This window comes from Piliocolobus tephrosceles, chromosome 5 (genome assembly GCF_002776525.5).
Source record: "Piliocolobus tephrosceles isolate RC106 chromosome 5, ASM277652v3, whole genome shotgun sequence".
Lineage (NCBI taxonomy): Eukaryota > Metazoa > Chordata > Mammalia > Primates > Cercopithecidae > Piliocolobus > Piliocolobus tephrosceles.
The window spans coordinates 34,936,657-34,959,991 of record NC_045438.1 but is presented as its reverse complement, the minus strand read 5'-3'; the positions used below and the strand labels follow the sequence as shown (position 1 = coordinate 34,959,991).

At 39.6% G+C, this 23,335-nt stretch overlaps 1 protein-coding gene across 2 annotated transcripts in view; it reads right to left on the bottom strand.

Annotated features, from left to right (window-relative positions):
- Positions 1 to 498: 498 nt before the first annotated feature.
- Positions 499 to 23,335, bottom strand: part of PDE7B (phosphodiesterase 7B) — a 342,996-nt gene continuing 320,159 nt past the window's right edge. For both annotated transcript variants that reach the window (XM_026455008.1, XM_026455007.1), the window contains 5 exons: positions 21,770 to 21,861; positions 16,485 to 16,629; positions 14,401 to 14,497; positions 8,600 to 8,680; positions 499 to 4,463 (listed from right to left, as the gene is read on the bottom strand). In XM_026455008.1, coding sequence (XP_026310793.1) covers positions 4,228 to 4,463; positions 8,600 to 8,680; positions 14,401 to 14,497; positions 16,485 to 16,629; positions 21,770 to 21,861 — 651 coding nt within the window. In that variant the 3' untranslated portion in view covers positions 499 to 4,227. The remainder of the gene's footprint in view (positions 4,464 to 8,599; positions 8,681 to 14,400; positions 14,498 to 16,484; positions 16,630 to 21,769; positions 21,862 to 23,335) is intronic.

The following is a 23,335-nucleotide window of genomic DNA, read 5'->3' as shown; positions in this document are numbered from 1 at the left end:
ACAAGAAAACATTGGAAACATTGGCAGTGTTCTTTTTCTCCTCTATTTCCAGATGGCTTTAGAATACTCAACTCAGTTGTTCTGCTTGAACTGTTCCATTGTTCTTCATGGCCTGTAATCTGAAATGTGAGACCATATTTTTCACAAATAATTCTTGCACTGAGTTGGCTATGTTTTTACAACTTAAAACATTGTACCTCATTCTCATTCATATATGAGGTTGACAAATATGAGTCAGAAAAATATCAGGACTCTGAGGAAATGGAAAGCTGAATGGTGGCCCTGTTTCCCTAACTTGGCACTAAGGAGCAAGTGATACCTTCATGGATATGAGCGTTTCTGTGCCCCCAAAGTGGAATGAGTCATGTGGACCATGTTTGCATCTGTGTTCTTTCCTTGAATGTTTCCTCTCCTGAGCAGTGGGTTCCTTTTATTGAATCTAATTCGTTGGCTGGTAACATGTTACCTGGTGAGAATTAGGATATTTTCATCTTGTGATATTTTAAAGAAATTATCTTTATTTTTAATTGTTCATCTAGACATGCCAATGGCTACTTAGGCCACATTTTGAGCAAAACTCACAAGGTGTTTTTTTTTTTTTTTTCCAAACCTCACATGTGTACACAAAATGACACAATTTAAAGGATCTGTTTGAAAGAACAAAGCATGAGAAATACAGTGAGATACAAGCTCATAACCAAACCTAAATCAGTGAGCAGATCTGATTCAACATGAGAGAAGATTACAAAACAAGTCCTAGTTTTGTAGGAAGCACTAACTGAAGACAAAGTTGCAGGACACGCCGCAAGCCCCTTTGTGGGGAGCCATAAGCAGGGAGAAAGAGCCTGGTTTTTACTTAGCCTAGCAGGGAGTTACGGGTAGGTCAGGGTTTCATAAATAAGGTCCTGACAATTCATCACTGCTATCAAAAGGAAGAGCAGGTTTTGCCTATCAGGCCTGGCAGTGATATATATTCTCTCTGTGTCTTAATTTGATCTTAACTTTACTGCCAGCTTACTACACACAGTCCTTTGATTCCTTTCTTCTCAAGCAATGGAAGAATTAAACTTGGTGAGTCAACTATTGATGGTCCATGGACAAGGAGAACAAGATTGTAAAGAAAAAATCTGTGGATGATCCAATAGCTGTGTTTTTTTGTTTTTGTTTTTTCTTTGAGACGGAGTCTAGCTCTGTTGCCAGGCTGGAGTACAGTGGCGCGATCTCGGATCACTACAACCTTCACCTCCCAGGTTCAAGTGATTCTCCTGCCCCAGCTTCCTGAGTAGCTGGGATTACAGGCACACACTGCCATGCCCAGCTAATTTTTGTATTTTAGTAGAGACAGGGTTTCACCATGTTGGTCAGAATGGTCTCGATCTCCTGACCTTGTGATTTGCCCACCTTGGTCTCCCAAAGTGCTGGGATTACAGGTGTGAGCCACCATGCCCAGCCACTGTGTTTGAACTAGTAATTGGACTCCTATTGAAATATTGCAAGAGAGCCACTAATAGGCAAGAAAAAAAAAAGACATTTTCAGTCTTTTTCTTTTTACCAACAAATGAGGAACTCAAGAACTCTCCAGTTGAATGAAGGAGGCAGCTGCATCCAGTTTATGCCTCATTTTACTTCAGATTTTTATTGTACTAGTGGCTACATCATGGGCTTACCCATTGGATATTTGGTAGTTTTTTCTCTGTGAGCTCTTCTTCAAGACCTAATTGTAATGTAAACACTTTTGCCCTATCAACTCTGAACTAAGAACACCTCCAATCTCATTTATTTAAACTATTATATAATTATAATTTAAACAAAGCAAATTTTTTGTCCCAAGGCAGAAACCCCATTAGCTAAAATAGTGTCTTCTTTCTTACCTCTACTTTTCTTGTCCCCAGCAATTGCCTTCCTTGATTTGACCTCATATATATTAAAAATAGACCACTCAAAAGCCTTCTCTGTACCATCAAACCAAAGTAAGACAAGTTTGGAAACAGAAATACATCTGACATATTCACTTTTGGGGCCTCACCAAGCTGAGAACTGCAGAATACTAAAGTGATAAAGAAAAATATATCAGTTCATGATTTTACAGAAAAAACAAAATACAAAGCTAGTGTTAACTTTCCACAACCTTCCTTCTTACCCACATCAATAATTTCAACTTACCATCCACCTATTTCAAAAGATTGTCACACTTTCTTTAGCACCATCTGACAGTCTCTCCTACTTTAATGAAAATATAATCAACTCTCCAAAGTTTCCCCTGAACAGTAATTCTGCAAGCCTCAGTCTCTCTATAGGAACTTATTACAGGCCAATCAGTATTTCATTTGTATGTTAGGAGAAAAATCTCAAACAGTTGCACTTAGGAAATGAGTGCTAGCTGTCATTCTATCAGCACGAGGATCAGGTTGATAGTGGCAGGAATAGTCATCTCCCACTACCACACTGTTTAAAAATAAAGGGGCATCAACAATTTTCATCTAACATTAGTTATGGTGAAACTTCTAAAGAAAAGGTTCAATGCACAGCATTTAGCAGCCTAGAGAAGAATGCTGTAACAGATTTTATGGCCAAGTGTCTGCAGAAAAAATGGCAACGAAATTTCAAGGTGACACTCCAAGCTAGAGACATAATTAACTACAATGACCTGCCAGGAAGGAAAAGTCTGTTATAAAACTGAAATATTTTCTTTACTTAAATAATACCAACTTCAGCTAAACAGTTGGGTAGTTGTTCACATGAGATTAAGGAAAAAGAAAAATCCAGTTACTATTGACACTAAAGAAATGCACACCAACCAAACACCAAAAGTACTTTGGTACTGTAGCCATAATAGACAAATGTGTGGCATGGGAGCAGGGAATTCCCTGATGGTTAAATGACAGGGTCATAGAAGGTTTTCGAGACCTGCTATGTCTCCTGTGAGGCTGACGCACCACCATGTTCTGTAACAAGAGTCACATAAACACAAGCTTAGCAGCTGGCTTGTTAAAACATCGCTGCGTTGAAAAGTGACTGGTTCAGGCTTGTTGAAGGGTCTCATTAATCTGAGGAAACGATGCTTGGTGCCATAGATTAAACACTACGGTCTCAAGCGGAATGCATGTGAAGTTTCCAAAATGTTTCCTCAAAGACTTTATTCAGTTTTGGTTTGTGACCTTAGCTGGAAAACATACAGATGGACATGGGAAGGCAGTTGAGAAAGACATCTATGAGGATTTAAGTCGGGCAGCTTTCAGAAGATGAAAGATGTTTAAAGTTAAGGCCTTTATCTGCAAACAATAGTATATTAATAAACTCTATACCATATTTACAAATGCATTCTCTTGTATTAAAACTAACAGTATTCTGTTCACAGTGCCATTGTTTATACAGGTAGCAATCCCATAATACTCATGTATTTTGGCATGGGAATCAGTAGCGTTTGGCATTTACAGAAAATGTACATGGGTGAATATAAACATGTCATGGAATCCATAAAAGACAGATTGGCTAATGGTGCAAAGGAATGAACTGTACAGCACCTTCCCTTCGGATTGGATAGGAAACATGGTTTCTTAAACTGAGAAGATGCCAAGTCTCTGCCCCAAAGTGGCATAATAAAGTCAATAGCAAAACAATGAACCCCCTGTTCAAGTTTGGGTACATTGAATGATCTTAGTCCAAAGTTGCAGATCCATTGTCTAGTGCATAAAATATAAAAGTTAAAAAGATTTATTATTTTTATAATTATTATTAAAATAGAAGGTACTTTCTCTCACACTCATTTGTGCTCTTGCACTTAAGACCAATATCCTTGGCGTTGCAAATATGCTGGTGTTTCTGTCACGCAGATCAGCAGTCAGACGGCAAACGCTCAAACGCTCCAGACTTAGGAACTGCTGCCTGTTCCAGTGCGACCCGGGGCCATGGCGGACAGGGCAGGAGCACCTCCTTCCTCCTAGTCTTCTCCTGGAGCAGGGTGAGTCTGCCCGTGGGATCAGCTCCCACATTACTGAATGTAGTTGCTCATTTCGGCAGCGAATGCTAAGGTGACAAATGGCTTCTGTACATTTGCGAGAAGGAGGGGAGGCAGGTAAGTGGGAGGAAGGTGGCGTTCCAAAGAGCCCCAGGACAACACCCAGAAACTGGCTGGGTTGCTGGGTGAGGGCCCCTCCACGCTGCTTCTGCCCTCTGGGGTCCCTGCCGGAGGAAAGCATCCTCTCTGCCTCTGAGCTGGGCTGGCCTCTAGGGGCTGTCGCCTTCCCGCGCCGTCTGCTCCTCGCTCTCAGTCTCTTGGCCTGCGTGGTCCTGATCGGGCCCGCTGCCAGTGCTGCCCCTGCTTCTGTGCTGCTTGGGCAACAGGCTCTTCCACTGGGCCTTGTTGTGCGCGAGGTGACCCAGCATGTTCTCCGACAGTGCGCTGTTTCCCGTGAAATGGGCCCATTCCCGGAAGAGCGGCTCCACGATGTAGCTCATGAAACCTAGAACAGGCAAGGCCAGACTCAGCACCACCGGGCGGTGAAACCCGCTGCTTTCTCCCTCCCAAGCATGACTGGGGACCCACCATGCCCGACTAATTTTTGTATCTTTAGTAGAGATGGGGTTTCCCCATGTTGGCCAGGTTGGTCTCAAACTCCTAACCCCAAGTGATCCACCTGTCCTGGGCTCCCAAAGTGCTGGGATTACAGGCCTGAGCCACCACGCCCGGACTTACTTAGGTTTTATTGTATTTCCTTGATGTGTAGCTGTGGGGAGAAATGGCAAATGTTTTCAGCCTAATAAAAATGTCCAGCTCCCGGGCCAGGAGGGCAAGCAAGAGGATGGTGGCTACCCTCTCAGCCTAGGAGCATAAGATGTGTCACTTTGGGCTTGTCCCTGAATGGCTTTGTGCCTCAGTTTCCTCATTTGTAATTTGTAAAAAGATGCTTAAGCGAATACTAAACTCATAGGGCTGTTATGACAATTAAATGACTTAATGTACGTACAATGCTTAGAAAACTCTTGGCACATAGTAAACTCCCAGTGAATACTGGCTATTATTTGCAGAGAGAGAAAGACGTATAAGTAAAAAATGTTTTAAAAAATAAAAAAGTCTCTGCCGGAGCTAAAGAAGGCAGGTGGGGAAGGGATGGAGAGGGCAAATGACACCAGAAAGGGACACCGCACGAATTTAGATCAGCTGAATAATTCATACCCTTACCCTGTGGGATATCTTTTTCAAGATGATCATTTTATAGTCCTGTCTTGCTTTCAGTTATGTTAAATAACTAAGTTTAAATAAAGTTCACTCATTTTCAATACAGATTTTTACTTGTATAAAAGTCCTGCTTTAATGACTAGATAAGATTGTTTGCTATGAGGCCTCTTTGTTTGCATGTCTGTTCTCTTACATATTTAAGATTTGTTGCTTTCTAATCATGTTTTGCTGCGTTAATGTGCTTTTCGTAATAAACATGACTTGTTTATTGGAATCATCACAAACTTGGACTTATTTAGGTTTTATTGTATTTCCTTGATGTGTAGCTGTGGGGAGAAAGGCAAATGTTATTCAGCCTAGCAAAAATTTCCAACAGCTAATCCTGTATGTTTACAGGCATGTGAATTACAAGGCTAGATTTGATTATCTTTTTGTTGGACAAATAGCAGACACTTGGCCTTTGAGAATGCCATAGAGATGGAAGAGGGATGCAGCAATACACAGTGTTACTATACATTTCTGCATTGTCTCATCTTATGTGAAATATGATTTAAATATTGTGAGATCATAGTAGAGAACCTGAACTGGAGGGGGAAAGTTAAGCCAGTGACTTGATGTCTGTATTTGGAATTTTGGTAAGGTTGTATAGGCTGTCAGCAGATGAGGATTTCATGTTTTGCTTGCTGTTCTTGAATTTTCTTTACCTCCTCCACAATATCCATATTTAATTTCTAATATCATTCACCTTCAAAGAGATGCGATATTAGACATCTAAAGACAGTTTGCAAAATTAGACTATTCTCAAGTTCAAAGTGTGAATATTTATCAAGTTTATCTCAGTATAAAAAGGTTATAAATCCAACATTTTAAAATCCCACTCTCGAAAAAAAGAGAAGCCTCATTTTCTTAAGTGACCCTGGCATTATATTTATACTTTTCAGATATAAAGACTTCTTATGCTAGGTAGGAAAGTGATTTTAAAGTCTGAATCGACACCAAGAGGCAGTTTTTCAAATTAAGGCTTCCACATTATCAGATTTGGAAACCTGTTCCATCAGTGTGTTCTGCCAGCCTCTCTCTTCTCAAGGGATGAACTGACATTGCTGGGCTGTTGTCCTCCCGGAGGGATGGTGGGGTGGTAGGGGGTTGGGGGAGGAAAGGGGAGTAGGGAGGAATGGTAGCCTCAGAGTAGACAAGGATTGAAGGAAAACCTCTCTCTTTAGCCTTCTATAGATTTCACCAATTAGAGATTCATCTGATTTAATACCTTTTTATTTTTTGTTTTAATTAATTTTTTAAGAGATGGGGTCTCACCCTGTCGCCCAGGCTGGAGTGCAGTGGTGTGATCATGGCTCACTGCAGCCTTTACCCCCTGGGCTCAGGTAATCCTCCTGCCTCAGCCTCCTGAGCAGCTGGGACTATAGGCACATGGCACCACACCCAGCTAATTTTATTTTTTTGTATTTTTTGTAGAGATGGGGTTTTGCCTTGTTGTCCAGGCTGGTTTGGAATTTCTGGCCTCAAGGGATTTACCCACCTCAGCGTCCCAAAGTGCTGGGATTACAGGCATGAGTCACCCCACCCGGTTAATACCTTCCTTTTAAAGTGTTGAATTTGGTAGAAAGCGGGAAGTGTGGAGCTGGGGAGGAGATATTAAGCCCTAGTTCCATTTGGGTAGATATAAATTACTTAAAAAGAAAAATCAGATCTAAGCCTGAGAGTAGCTCTCAGAAAATTCTCATTTTGGATTGAGGCAGGAAAAAGAGGGGAACATTTCAGTCAGAGGAATAAGGACAGAGGAAATAGCTGCATTACTTAGGACCCACTGGAAAAATCATTGTCTTGGGGGCTAGAGCCTGTAGCATCCACCAAGTTCCGTTTATCTCTTTGGGTTTTTCCTGTTTAGCCTGATCTGTCCCTGCCACCCCACTTCTCAACCCTCAACCTCTACGAGTTGGCAGATGTGGAACAGAAGCAGAGAAAGATCTATGTACTAAGGATTGTTTTATAATCACCTTCCCTTTCTCTTTATTATTGGTGTGCTGGTGTAGCATCCCTAGGATTTTCCTATTCACTCAACCCGCAGCCCCTTTTTAAAAGAGGTATCTATGGTAACCACATTTTCCTGAGCTGAAAATCAGGACATACGATCTGACAAAATAAGTGTGTTCTCATGACAACAACAGGACAGAATCTCTGAAATCAGGTCTGTCTCACAAATCCAGGTTGTGTGCTGAACCACGTGAGTCCTTTTGTTTGGGGGGTTCAAAATGTCATTGACAGTTGCCTGGTAAATTTCTTTCCCGCTAGAGCTTAACACAGGGAGCCTCAGGATTAGGACTTTGGTTAGCATCTAATTTTGAATCATGTCTGCAGAACCTCCATGGCTAAAGCAATTGATAGGAGAGAATTGCCTCCCAGGAGGCTGAGGCTGCAGCTGCATTTCTGTTGCTGATACTCCCCTGCCAGCCACCCAGCAATTCTGTATTACCATCTTTTCTGGGTTCTAGTTTTCTTTTTATGCCACCACCCCCAGCTCCCAACTTTGGGGTGGAGGAAGTTGTTTGATTGTGAAAACTACATAACAATATTAAGGACAATTTGACTGGTAGTCAGGGTCAGAATTTATAAGGAAAAGAGTTAAAACTCTGAGTTGAGGTTCAATGGAAGTAAACTGCAAGGAAAAGAAAGACTTGCTTTAAAGGTGGGTGCAATTGGTGGAGTGTCTTAAGGTGTGATAGAATTTCTTACTGGAGCAAAAATATTTCTTCCACTACAGTGCCTAAAATTTCCACAGATATGCTTCTTGGTCTAGTGCATAACTTAATTAGATAAAGCAATAATTGTTTTGGATGCATTGGCATCATACTTTAGCAGTTTCCCACCATTGACATTTGAAAGAGTGTGGTTTAGGAGAATAACCTGAAAATAAGTTTTGAAGGAAGGACTAGTGAAATAGGGGATCCCAGGATGCAGCGGGATAGCATGGCTCACAGGCTCTAGGCCTAGAGATTGGGCTCTTGGGAGCGAGTGTTAGGGATGAGGAGTAGTGACCCAGATTGGAAGGGTCCTAAGGGCAGATTCAGCTGATTCCCACCTTCAAGCCCTGCAGAGAGTGCGAATAGTTGAGTCTTATTACTTTTCTTCTACTCTTTTTGGTTTTGATTCTAAACTACAAAATTAAAATAATACAAGTTAAGGGCCTATAACAAAGCTTTGATCCTATGTATCATAAGATCTCGACAGATAATTAGCAGAGTAGTCACGATTAAAATGTTAATTTGGACTCAGCCATTCAAAAGGATGTTGATTAAACCTCCAGTGCTGATCTTTTGAAAGCTCTGTGTAGATCTTTTCTTTGTGACTTTTGTGAGATGTGCCAAAGGTATTTATCTGGAATTAACACTGAATTCAACTCACCAATTTGTATACTAGGGATGGAATCTTTCTGTTGATTACAAAGAGGACTGATTTCCAGTTCAAATTTCTGTTCAAGTTCACCTAAGAAGAAAAAAAAAACAACACACATTGGAAATCTAGAATTTATAAAATGAGTAGTAATAATTTTAATGACCTCGTCAGAAGAAGTTATTCTGGGAATTACTGTTTCCTGACTTGTTATCACTTAAGGACCATTCAGCACCGTCTTGCTCTGCCTTACTTTGGTAGTTTCCGTAATAATTTAAAATACCATGGTGCCAATGACCGTTCATAATGGCTCATTGCGAGTAGGTGTGCTCTGAGACTAGAATAAATTTTTGAACAAGACCTATAAAAACAAGAAAACAACAAATGAGAAGTTTCCTCACATGAAATAAAAGTTCTGGCTTTAAGTGACAGGTTAAGAAAACAGGTTTTATCCTTCCTTCTCCCCACTCCACTTTCACACTGCCTGACCCTAGTCTTGTTTCACCTGAGGACAACCAGGAACAATAAGTAGGTAGGGAATGAGGTAGAAGGACTAGAAAGATCTCATCTAAGCAGCACCTCAGTCTGTAACCACAAAATTAATCAGAATCTTCCATTCTCATTCCTTAGAATTTTACCTAATGCAACTAAAGGTGACAAAAGTATAAAGGTCAGAATGGTGTTTTTTTTCTTTTTGAGACAGGGTCTCATTCTGTCACCCAGGCTTGAGTGCAGTGGCATGATCTTAGCTCACTGCAGCCTCGAACTCCTGGGTTCAAGCAATCCTTCTGCTTTAGCCTCCCAAGTAGCTCGGACTACAGACATGTGCCATCACGCCTGGCTAATATATATTTTTTAATTTTTATTTTTAGTAGAGATGAGGTCTTGCTATGTTGTCCAGACTCGTCTTCATCTCCTGAGCTCAAGCAATCCTCCTGCCTCCGTCTTCCAAACTGTTGGGATTACAGGTGTGAACCTCAGCATCCAGCTTGAAATTTTTTTTTTTTTTAAATGCCTTTGTCAGCTATTAGGCTGGTGCAAATGTAATTGTGTTTTTTTGCTATTACTTTCCATGGCAAAACCCGCAATTACATTTGCATCAACCTAATAGAAGATCAAAGGAGAAATGCATTGTATAAAACTTCATTGAAATACTTCATCAGTCCTTCCTGAGCATAAAAAATTGAGTGTTTTTTCTAACACAAAAGTTAATCTGGTTAATCAGTGGAAGGTTCACAGTTGTGAATCTACTCTGCTAAAGTAGAAGAGATAAAAACATTTATATAGTGATTACTGTGTGCCAGGCACTGTTCTAAGCATTTTACATATGTTAATAAAAAATCGTCATTGTTTTTTGTAAGAGGCAGGCTCTCACTCTGACACCCAGGCTGGAGTGCCGTGGCGCCATCATAGCTCACTGTACCCTTGAACAATTGAGCTCAAGGGATCCTCCCGCTTCAGCCTCCTGAGTAGCTGGGACTACAGGCACGTACCACCACTCCCTGCTACTATTGTTTTGTTCATTTTTTTTAAAGTAGAGAAAGGATCTCTCTATGTTCCCCAGGCTGGATTCAAATTCCTGGCTTCAAGTAATCCTCCGGCTTCAGCCTCCCAAAGCATTGGGATTACAGATGTGAGCCACCCTCCCAGGCATATGTTAATTTAATCTAAATAATAACCTTATAATCCCCATTTTACAGATGAAGAAACTGAGACACAGGGAAGGTTAAGTATACTGACCCAGTATGTTGCCAGTAGGTCACACCAGTAGTAAAGTGGAGAGCCTGGATTCCAGCATAGGAAGTTTGGTTTCAAAGTGTCTGCGCTTAACCATTGAGCTGAAGCCCTCCCGAGGCCACAGTTCTGTCATTTTAAGACTGTAGTCTGCCTCATGGGGTTTCTTGTCCCTGGTAATCCTCAAGGCTGAAGTGGAGAAATCATTCAGCCTTAACCTGAGTGGTTCAGGGCAGTCTGGCCACCCTAACTCTTCAACTCCAGATGATCATAGCCTTCTGAGGGCAGGCCAGGACAGCGTATAATATTAAGACAAACTCTCCTAAAGCCAGTTCCACTCCTCACCTCCATATTTCTGTTAATAGTGATTTTTCAGTCAAGTGTGACACTTGGAGGAGTTGTCTTTTACTTCTCCCTTCCCTTCACCCTCCATCTCATCTGAGCCTGGCTGCGGACCCTGCTACCTCCCTGCTTGTTTCTTCCTCTTAAATCTTGTTTCACATCCTGTTTCTCCCTCTTAGATGACCTTTTTTGGCCCCCTTTCACTCTGCTTTAACCTGGTCTGGTGTGTTGATAATTTATTCTTAGTTGTTGCTTCTTAGCTAGTTTTCTTCTTCCAATTCTTCTTCCACTTCAACTATATACATTGCCCTAAACGCACTTTTTGAGATGATGCCCATTGTCATGTTCTTTATTGTAGCCTAGTGTCCAGGGGCCTCCACGATCCTTTCATTCTTATCTTCTATGAGACCGAGCTGGTCTACAAGGCAGGGTGCATCCCTGCCTCAGTGGTTTCCATTCCATTCTATCTAGACCAGTGCTGTCCAGTGGGATTCGCTGCAATTATGGAGATGTTCTCTACATCGCCCACTGTGGTAGCCCCTTGAAATATGATCAACAAGACTGAGGAACTCTATTTTTTATTTATTAAATTTTAATTTAAATTTAACCAGTCACATGTGTCTTGTTGTTACCATATTGGAAAGTATAGAACAATGCACATCACTCAATACTGAGCTCAGATCCTACCTTTCAAGGTACTGGATCTTCTCCTGTGACCTCTATCATTAGAGGTTTTCCAATTAGATCATTTATTCATTCATTTATTCAACACGCTTATGTTTCAGACACTTTGCTAACCAATGTAGAGAATATAAAGGGGAAATTTGCATAGTTTCTTTCCTGTAGAAACTATACTAATTAGTACTTTGAGAGTACAAAGCATAGACTACCTGTAGTTTTTTGTATTCTTCATAATATCTCCAGTGGGGTTTTGTACATAGGACAATCAGTTTTGCTGAGGACTAGACTAAGCTGGAAGCAGACATTAAATAAAAGGTTCTGGGAAACTAGTTGGTTGAGATGATATCAATCTGTAGTCACAAGAGGACAAAGTCTAATTTTTTTAAGGTTTTTTGGGGAAGAGGAGGGAGGTATATGGTATTTGGAATCCTAATCTCTGTTTTGAGAATATAACAGTTTTTCTAATTCATGGGATCTTGTTTTCCTTTCCCCCTGTGTCTTCAGCCTTGATTTTACGAGTTTTGCTTTGCTTAACATCATGAATCACATTAAAGATACTTTGTCCAGGACTGTTAGTAGTCTGTGGAAGCCTGCCCGCCAGCAGCAGGCTGGAATGAGCTGAGATTTGAGTCCAAATCTTAAACTGAAAGATTAATCAAAATGACACAAATCATCCTTATAGAATTAAAAAAATAATAATTCAGTAGGGAAGACAGGCAGTTTGGATGACCAGGGAATCTAATCTTCTCTTTTTTTTTTTTTTTGAGACAGAGTCTCGCTCTGTCACCCAGGCTGGAGTGCAGTGGCGTGAAGTCAGCTCACTGCAAGCTCTGCCTCCTGGTTGATGTCATTCTCCTGCCTCAGCCTCCCAAGTAGCTGGGACTACAGGCCCCTGCCACCATGGCCAGCTAATTTATTTTTTTGTATTTTTAGTAGAGACAGGGTTTCACTGTGTTAGCCACGATGGTCTCAATCTGCTGACCTCGTGATCCGCCTGCCTCGGCCTCCCAAAGTGCTGGGATTACAGGCGTGAGCCACTGCGCCCAGCCTATAATCTTCTCTTAAAACAAGCAGAATTTCTACTAGACCATAAGGCTATTAAATAAAAAGGACTAGATCTACTCTTTCTACTCTTCCTCTGCCAGGAAACATGCCAGAGGAAGGTATATGAAAGCCTGCTTTTAGTGATCAGCCTCACAAATGTTTTAGGTTTTTCCATGTTATGTGTGCATATATTACTAGGACAATAAGCAGTTTTGAGAAAAGACGTTTTTTTTTTTTTTTTTTTTTTTTTTTTTTTTTGGAGACAGAGTCTTGCTCTCTCGCCCAGGCTGGAGTGCAGTGGCATGATCTCGGCTCACTGCAACCTCCGCCCTCCTGGGTTCAAGCAATTCTTTTATTTCGGTCTTCTGAGTAGCTGGGACTACAGGTGGGTGCCACCACACTCGGCTGATTTTTGTATTTTTAGTAGAGACTGGGTTTCACCATTTGGCTGGGCTGGTTTCAAGCTCCTGACCTCAGGTGATCCGCCTGCCTCAGCCTCCCAAAGTGCTGGGATTACAGGCGTGAGCCACCATGCCAGGCCCGAGAAAAGAAATCTTATAGGTTACATTTCTTGGTTGATACCATTTACTGTACTTAGTTGACAACTTTGATTTACTGGCACTATGGGCCTTACTATCTACGTAAGTGACATGGTCCTGCCCCAAGGTGCTCAGAATCCAAATAAGGTGCAGGATGAGAAAACAAAAGGTTTACACTGCAGTCGATGCTGACTTGTGCACTTTAATCATGCTGGACATGATTGAGTCAAAACCAAGTGGGCTAGAGTAGACCCCTTCCTCTATCTCATTGTTTGATTTGCAAGGCTGGAGATCTTAGCCCCTCTCTCACTATGGTATTTCAATATTTAACATATCAAACAGTAAAGAAAGTATTGATTATATCTAATTTAAAGCCCCCTAGCTCCAATTTCATCATACTTCCTTTTGTTTTACCCTCCTTGGAGATTTTATTTAGGGGCAAACTGATATTTTGATTTCTAACCACTTATACTCAATTCAAGTGAAATTATATACAGAGTTGTAGGAGTTACATGAGCCCTTTTATTCTGAGAGAAGGACACAGTGAGCAGAGCCTTCTGGCCCCACATGAGCTCAGTCAATTCTTCTTCTGTCTTTGGGGCCATCACGATGTTATTGACGCATCTGTCAATGGTGCCTTCTCCAAAAGGCTCACTGTTGCTATTTGACCTCCCCACAGAGCTGGTATGTGGGACACTTCAAGCTTTATTTGTTCTCAGCCTCTCAAACCTGATTCTGTCACTAGCATGAGGGCACTGCTGATGCCTGAACAAACATCCTGCACATTGAAACCCAGCCTGAAGAAACAAGGCTGTATTTAAACGCTGATACCCCGCCCAACATCAGGATCCTGCTTGCTAATTCATTGCTTTATTTCTGAATGAGGTTAATCTTTAAAAAATTATACCCTAGTTCAGAGCCACTTGTCTTTTCACAGCAAAATCCTTCTACCTCACTGTTGAAACTGTATTTGAAAGGAAGAACCCACTTTTTGGTCAGCTGTGTCCAATTTCATCATTAATTTTTTTTTTTTTTAAGAAAGCAAGGAGAAAGAATACAAAAGGAGTCTAAGTTCTTCTGTCAGAGTGGAAAACATTGACCTCAAACGACATTTAGCCTTTAGGCTGCACTTAGCTCATTAAAATGAAGGTCAAAGTCAAAATCAAACTGTCCCACACATTCTTATATCCACAGAGGAGAGCCATTTATAATCAATGTCCCACTTTTGCTCATTTTTATTTTGCCTCATTACTACCTGTTTCTGTAGTAAGTCAATACGTCAATGTTATTTATTTTTAACTTTTTCCAAAAAAGCACTGGATTAGTTCCAAGAGAGTTAAAGAGAAAGGTTAGGATAACAAGAGTTGATGAAAGAACAAATGTCATGATAGATCAGCCATTTCCTGTTTTATTAGGATAAATGCCTAAAAGAAGACAGGGCAATGAAATCTCAGCTGTTGGATCACTACTAACCTTGCCTGTAGAATTCTTCACAGACCCTTTCACTCCACTGCTTGCTCATCTCCCAGATTCTACAAGGATTACAAATGTCGGCACACTTCAAGGCGATCTGAGAAATGACAGGGCAGGGAGAGATTGTCAGAGGATCCTCCTTCAGTTGCAAAGCACCCCAAGCCAAAGGGACTATCAGGCTGTTCAGTCTGCTCACAGTACCAGGCCCATATTTACAGAGTACCTCCCCGACATGCTTCTTCAGGAAACTGCACTTATTCACCACTATACAAAGCCTGCATTGAGAATGCTGGCTTTATAGCAGTGAGGAGAGAAGAGCCACAGTCCAAGGACATGTAGCTTGCTGGAAGAGACTTGGGTGGGCAGGCCAAGGAAAGCCATGGCCTGGCTCCTTCTGTAGTCCCACCTCCTGCAGGCAGGGAGGTTGCAGGGTCCCTGGCCAGGCTCAAGTGAGATCATCTGAACCTCACTGTCACAGTAGCCACACTGACTAACTCCATACATCACTTAAATTATGCGTGTTGGCATTTATGTCTGCATGTGTAAGCGCAGACTGCCAGTCAGGGAACGAAGTCATATCAAACCTAGGAATGCTTTGTTTGCACAGCTAAATTAGGGCCTTCTTGGCTTGCCTCACACTGGTCTGGATCTGGGATGCCAGCTTTTTGCCAGTAATGATGACCCTACCAGAGTTACCTTGAATTCCCAGAGAAGGAGATTATGCCTTTTAATCACCACCTGCTACCAAGAGACCAGCAGTGTTCATTGGTTTGACCCAGTTCCTTGGGATCACAGAACAGAGAGCAATGCTGGAGTCTGGAAGAGCCTTGGATCATATCAACTTTCAAATTTAGTTGCTTATATTTGTTTCCTGGTTAGTGGGGGTACCAGTACATGTTGAAGTAGGTAAGTGTCAGAGAAGCCTCCTCCAGCCTCTGCCTTAAGGAATGCATTTGAGTTAGCAAGACTTCCTTTTGAAATGCAAGTGTTCAAGGCCAAATCTTTCAGCTATTCACAACTTGGCTTTAGTCACTTAAATCAGACACCTGGCTGATCCTTGTGGCATTCAGGGACTAGAAGCCTAGTTTGGAAAGAAATAAGGAAGGAGTCATAGTTCTACAGCTGGGAGTAGGGTATTTCCTGGCAAGGATGAAGCACTTTGGACAGCTACAGAGGGTAGCATGAAAGCCTGGAACAAAACTGCATGATTCAATCTCCAGGTGTAGCTCCATCTCCTCTATCTAGATGAGTCTGGGGTCCATTCACTGTTTTTTGGGCCAAAAGAAAAGGAAGACAAGAGAAAATGGAAGATCAAGAAAGAAGGTTCTGGTTTGGATGCCAGGTCACATTTTTATTTGTGATGTCCACTCTGCCCTGATGTAATTTGTCATGTCACAAATGGCTTCTTGCCATGGAGTAAAACAGGAATGGACTTGACCCAATGTAATTCAATTCAGTTTGACTTTATTTTTTGCTGCCTACAAATAAGACCAGATAAACATGTTTAAGACCCAGATGAAAATAGAAGTTTAGATAGTAAAAGGAAATCAAGTTAAATAGGTTTAAGGTAAAGGGAGGCCACTTGTCTTTCAATTTTTGTATGTACTGTAGTTAATATAATATGCTTTTGTGTTTCAGAAACAAATTTTTAAAATTGCATGGGTATCACAGTAGCTGATTTTATACCAAGCCACAAAATGTGGTAGACCTTTACTGCATGCAGCCATCCAGCAGGATTACTCTGTGATAAATGAGTTACTGAACAAGAAAAGTGAGATTATCAACTTGTTGACCTAAAACCCAGATTTTGCTTGGTTGGGAACCACTTATAACTTTCATGCATTTCAAAGCCTTTACTAAAATAGGTCACTGCTCTAACTCATACCATCGGAGATAACTCCTTCTCAAATGTGCTAAAATTATTGATCATGGCCCTGAGTGGATTTTTGTTGTTTTGTGTTTCTTTAGAGACAGGATCTCACTCTGTCACCCAGGCTGGAGTGCAGTGGTGCAATCATAGCTCACTGTATCACAGCTGAGTGTTTTTACTCAACAAAAAGAATGACTTTTATTGTTTTGTTTACCTGAAGCATAAAGTGCCTGTCGTGTGCGTCCTCCAGTCTTAAGTCTTTATTGTGGAGGTGAGCTTTCAATCTGGTCAAAAATTCATTCTGCCTGTTGATGTCTGTTGCCAAGATCAAGGAGCCCAGCTGCTGTTCAATATCCTGTCTGCATCCACAAGAATGAAAGAGAAAAACACACACAGCAAATCCCTTTGATGAGGGTGATTGATTTCATCATCAGGTGGCTTGTAATCTAATTTCTGCCTTTGATTCTGTTTATTACACAATGTGCCAGTCTTTCACTGCCTAAGAGCAAGTCTCTCACCCACCAGTTCCGTCCTTGGACAGGAGGCATGCCAAGAACCGTATAAAGTGATTGAAACCTTGAAAAACGAAGTTGTGGTAGTGTAGACATTCCTATGGGTGAAAAGACCTGAAAGCCAAATAGAAATGCATGCTTTAGGGAGGACACAAAAGACTAGCGGAATCATGAGCTCTGTGGTGTGTTTTTAGGGTTCATACATGAAGATGTGCATGGAGAGAGGAAAGGGCATACCAATAGTAATAAAAATGAAGAGAATAATAGTAAGTGGTACTATGGGATGGAAAGATCCATCAATGGAACACAATACATAGACCAGAAAGAGATTCTGGAACTTCAAAAACAGTAACTAATTAAGACACTGTTACAAAACCAGTGGGCAAGAGATATATTAGTCAACAAATGGTATAGAGAAAATGGGATATCTTAGAAAGATAAAGCAAGTTAGAGCTTTACCTCACATATAAAAAGTAATAAAGGGAAGATCTATAAATATTTGTAAAATTTACCTTTAAAAATAAAATATATTTAAGTAGAGTGCATAGGGAATACATATATAGTTTAATGAATAAATAGAAAATGAACACCTTGTAATCACCACTCAGGTCAAGAACACTACCTGCCAGTACCCCAGAGGTCACATTGCCTGTTTCATCACATCCCCTTTCCTTTCAAGCCTGGAAGTTAACCACTTTCTTGTTCTTTGTTTTAATAATTTTCTTGCTACTTAGGATTTTACCACCTGTGAGTGCATCTCTAAACCACACAATTTAACTGCTTTTGAACTTTAAGTTATATGGTATGTATCAGTGACTGACTTCTTTAGCTAAACATTATGTTTTTGAAATTCCTTCACGTTGATGTATAGGCTATAGTTTATCCTCTTTTGTTATAGTGTACACCACTCTGTAAAATTCCATTGATAATGAAATCCATTCCATTATCCATTCTACTTTTCATGGTCACTTGAGTTTTTTCTAGTGTTTGGCTACTATGAAAAAAGCCACAGTAAATATAATTATATACCTCCAGTTATGCATGTGCAGAAGTCACCCTAGGGTTTATATTCAGGAATGCAAAAATTGGATGACAGGGTATGTTTACCTTCAATTTACTAGATAATGTCAATTATTTCCAAAATGATGGTATAAATTTGCACTCCCAGCAGTAGCAGGTGAGATTCTCATTGTTCTACATTCTTACCCTTTACATTTTTTGCCAGTTTGATGGACATGTCATGCAACTCACTATAGTTTTAATATGAATTTTCTTGTTTACTAATGAGGCTAGACATATTTTCATGTGTTTATCGGCCATTTGTACTTCTTTTGTGGAGTTTCTACTCTGGTTTTTGTCTATATTGTTCTGTTAAGTTGTCTTTTTCTTTTTGATTCTGAAATTCTTTACACATTGTAAATATTGGTCCTTTGTCAGCTGTGTGTTGCAAATATTGTGTCTGTGGTTTGTCTTTTAGCTGTCTTTATGATGTCTATTGATGAAGTCTTAATTTTTATAATTTTTATTTTAAAATTTATAAATAGAGATGGGAGTTTCACTATGTTGACCAGGCTGGTCTCCAGCTCCTGGCCTCAAGTGATCCTCCCATCTCCACCTCCCAAAGTGCTAGGATTATAGGCATGAACCACAGTGCCGCCAGGAAGTCTTAATTGTTAATGTAGTTTAATCTATAAATCTTTTTATTTATGGCTGGTTTTTTCTCCTCTTTAAGAAATTTTTCCCAACTCTGATGAAATATTTCCCTACATTATATTCTAAAAGCTTTATAGTTTCACCATGAACATTTTTGTTTTTAAGCCACACATACATCTTTAATCCAGTTCTGAACATAAAAACAATTATATAAAACAGAAAATTCACAAGAGAAATACAAAATATCTCAAAAAATAAAGTGATATTAAATATTAGTATAGCAGAAAGCAAATTAAAACCACTAGGTGATATTATTTCTCCCATTTTTATTGGTGAGGATTAAAAGTAATTGCTAAGTAATTTGCTGAATTATTGAAAGATTGTAATACCCAATACTGTCAATGGTATCAGAAAAATGGTTCCCCTCATTCTTTATTAGGGAGTATAAATTAGTACTATGTTTCTGGAGGGTAATTTAGGAATTAGTGGAAAAAGCATTTGATGAACATAAATAATTTGACCAACAGTCCATCTACAAATTAACATTAACATGTTAGTAAAGATAGAATTAGTAAAGATATGTTACAAAGATGCTTATTCTATTGTTGTTTACGATAATGAAGCATTCCTTGGGGAAAAAAATCACAAAAATTTATAACGAGATTAGTGAAATAAACCATGGTATACTCATACTGTGCAATTATGAAGTATGTACAGCTATAGTAACTGACATTGAAAAATGTCATCTTTTTAATGCTAAAAATGAAATGCAAAGTATGTAAAGCATGATCTCTATGGTCATAGAAAATAAATTGGAAAGATCTATAATGGGATTATGGTTGATTCTTAAATTTTCTTCTTTATACTTCTCGAAATTATATGAATTCTTTGAAAATATGAATATTTATTAAATTTATAATTGGAAAATAAAATTTTAATCAGGTGAAATGTTTCATGAATCAAATTAAAAGGCAAACTGAAAACTTCAAGTAATATTTACCACATGTAACAAATGGTTGCTGTAGTTAATATACAAAGAGTTCTAACAAATGAATAACACTGATAGGAAAATAGGAAGAGACCAAATATAAAAATCTGTTCTCTAAAGAAATAGCAATGATCAGCAAATATATGAAAAATTTCAATCTTGGTTGTAAGTAAAGGATGCATACTAATTTAATGAAAACTACTTTCTCTCTCTATATATGTATTTGTACATATATATATTCATACAAAAATGTCAAATTTGCAAATATTTTAAAAAGATAATAAAGATAAAACTCAGTTTTGGTGATGGTACATTGGTACATTTTCTAATAATCCATCAGTGGGAATACAGGTAGATACAGCCTTTTAGAAGAACAATTGAATAATATACAAGAAACTTAAAAATTCAGACCTTTCTGACCAACAAGTTTTATCTACAAAGACTTCCTGAGAAAATAGAGTATCAAACTTTGGGATATTGGAAACCATTTAAATTCCAAATGAAAGGCAGTAGTTGTATACAATAATGCCATATGACTGATAAAATAATTTTAATTTATGTAGCAGGTTTAATGATTTGGAAAAAAAGTCTTTAGAGTAAATAAAAAATTTCAGGACATAAACTGTTAAATAAGTTCCCCAAATAACCATATTTTGTTAAAATAAGTTTGTTTTGAAAAAAGACTAAACAAAAATAAACTAGCCAGGTTAACGTGAACTATCCCTGGATGGCAGAATTACTAGTAATTTCAGTTTTCTCTTCCTTATCAAGCTGAATCAATGAAAGTGCTAAAAATCTCCTGTTTTTGGCCCTTAAAAAGAGCAACTTCACATAGTTCAAACTAACACTTTCCTGACTTTTCCTTACTTTTTATAATTAACCTGCCCTACTTTTAAAATCAGAAAAATGACATTAAATCATTTACCTGTGATAGAAGGAAAAATAATGATTATGATAATGACTTTTGTTATAAAGTTTTCACATATACTATTGTATGACAGTTATTCTTCTGGCAAAAGCAATTTATAACACTGTGTTCCACAAAGACACATAAAAATATATTTTTCAATGGAATCCATAGACATGAAATGAATATTTCAGGAAAGAAATATTAGTTGAGTAACAGGATGAATGCAGGTACTGACTGGGAGAAGCCTGGTCACCCAAGAGTCCTTTCCCCTTTCTCTTGCATTTTCTTTCCTGTTCTCACTATTCTTCCTTTCCTTCTCCTTCTTTCTTCTTTATCTGTCTCTCCCCTTACCTCCTCTTTTCTCTTCTTCTTGTCACTTGATTTCTTGCTCTAGTTTTTAGTTCTTTTTACATTTAATTCTTCCAATCTTTGCACTTTATTATTTTAGTAAAAGGCATAAGTTTTTATTCCATGCACGAGAGCTGGTTTTATTTAGTTCCAGGGAGTAACAATTTATCAGAACTGAAATTCCTCCTGCAAATTTCACATTCCTCTGGGTGCTAGGAAACAGCATGAGATCAAATCAGAGGGCCAGGAATCAATCCGCAACCCAGAGTATACTGCTTGTTCAGTTGGGAGACACCACTTGGTCCTTGACCTCAATTTATGTGCCTGTCTTGAAGAAGGGTACAGCAATCTATGTCCTCTTTTCACCTAAGTTTCTTGGGCTCTGCACGTGTTCATTAAACAGATCAGAATTAATGGCGACCTTGGAAGCCAGTATTAGCAGCTAACTTGGGGCCGGCAGGAAAACGAAGCAATGGCCTCGGATTTAGTGGGACTCAGCCTACATACCATGGCTATCCAATAGTGAACCAGAAAATGAGTGTCTCCCCTTCTGTTTAAAGTGCAAGAGACATAAGGTAAATTAATTGGTGAAAAAACTGCTAGGGTCATTTCAATTACTTAGCAAAAGACATTTTAGAAAATAATTTCTGACTTCTATTTTTGCTAAGACTGGCAATTACAAAACATACTTTTTTGAACTCTAGCTTGAGAATGCCTGGGTTCCTTCTTGATAAATATTTATTATTTGGATCTACATGGGAGGACAATTTCGCTAAACTAAAGGACGGGAATTTGGCAAAGCCGAGCACTGATGCTGAAGCCTGTGAAAACTGAGAGCTGTTTATTATCCCTTTTCCTGACTGTAGGTCATTGACTGTGCAAGGCCCTTTGAAAGCACACAGAGAGATTTTGGTTTCTGGGTTGCTGTAACTGACACCAAATCTCCTCTGATAGACAGCTCAGTGCAGGCAGGAAGCACAGCCGGCTGGCTCTCTGCCATTCACGCAAAGGGTCCCAAGCCTGCCCTAGAGAAAGTGGCTTGTCTTTACTGTGTGCACATCAGTATGTTTCATCTCGGCAGCACTTACGTCATTTCCTTTGGCAAGTGTGCAAGAAGCCTTGATTCTCGAAGCATGCCAATTGTAGATCGCCAGTGGTGATTCTCCAGGACAGACATATTCTAGAAAGAAAGAAAGTAAGAGTCATAAACGAGAGGGAAGCCAGATACTGATCTTTCATGCTGAATACAGCTCCATGGATGCCAGTCTTTTCCCTCCAGTTTGTACCTGATGACACAGAGGCAGACCAGGAAGAAAAAAAAAAAAAAAACAAAACCCACAAGATAAAACAACCATGAGGTCTAGTCTCAAGGCTATAATGATGATGGGAGAACAGCAGGGCCCGCGGCTGACCCTCTGCTGCAGGGTTGAATAAGGATCTATTTCCAGCATCATTCACTCCTGCCTCTGCCCCTCTTTAAATAGCTCAGTCAGGCCATGCTAAATGAAAGAAAATGAAACAGGTAGTGATGGATACCATGGCACTATAGTCATAACATAATCCAAGATTATACTAGCAAACTGAATGGAGGCAAACCTCACAGTCTCTGGTCTAATCTACTGCACTGACCATCATTTCTTAACACTAAGAACCTCCTAAGACCAAACCACCAGGGTAGCTGGTGACACATTCAGACTCCTGAGTCGCAGTCATTATGGTTCTGATTTGATAGGCTTGTGGTAATACATTCATATGTACACTAAGGTTTGAGAACCATGATCTTGCAGGCAGCTGTGCCGGTAATCTTTGTGACCAGCACCTTGGCATTTAGCTGATTAAATCAGTGAGTTGGAATCTACAATTGCTTCCTTGCTCAATTATCTTAACATTGCTGTCCTTGAGGGAACCTGTGTTATATTCAATCTCTCCCTTGACCTGTTATTTTAAATATGCTTTTTATCTGAACAAGTAACCATTTAAATGATGAATATTTTTTACATTCGATTGTGTTTTGTTCTAATTGGCAAACATTATGTCCTTACCACTGACTTCATAGATACAGAGTAGAACTCCTCTTGACATCAGGCAATTTTATTTGTTCATTCAGTCTCCATTTTGTTTCAAGAGTGGTTATAATCTTACAAAAGAGGACAGTTGCTATGGTTTGAATGTCCTCTCCAAAACACATGCTGAAACTTAATCCACAATGTGACAGTATTGAGAGGTGGGGCCTTTCAGAGGTGAGTGGATTGTGGAGTACTCTGTTCATGGATTCATGGATTATCATGGAAGATAAACCGGTAGCTTTATAAGAGAGGAAGAGAGACTTGAGCTAGCACTTTAGCATGCTCAGCCCCCTCTCTGTGTGATGCCCTGAGACGCCTCAGGACTCTGCACAGAGTCTCCACTAGCAAGAAGACTCTCACCGAGATGCAACTCCCTCTATCGTGACCTTCTCAGCCTCTATAACTGTAAGAAATAAATTTTGCTTCCTTGTAAATTACTCAGTTTCAGGTATTCTGTTATAAGCAACAGAAAATGGACTAAGAAAATAACATTCAATAAAAAGTGAGAGACACTGTATAATTTCATGCATATAAGGTACCTAGAGCAGCCACAGTCTTAGAGACAGAAAGTAGAATGGGTGGTTGCCA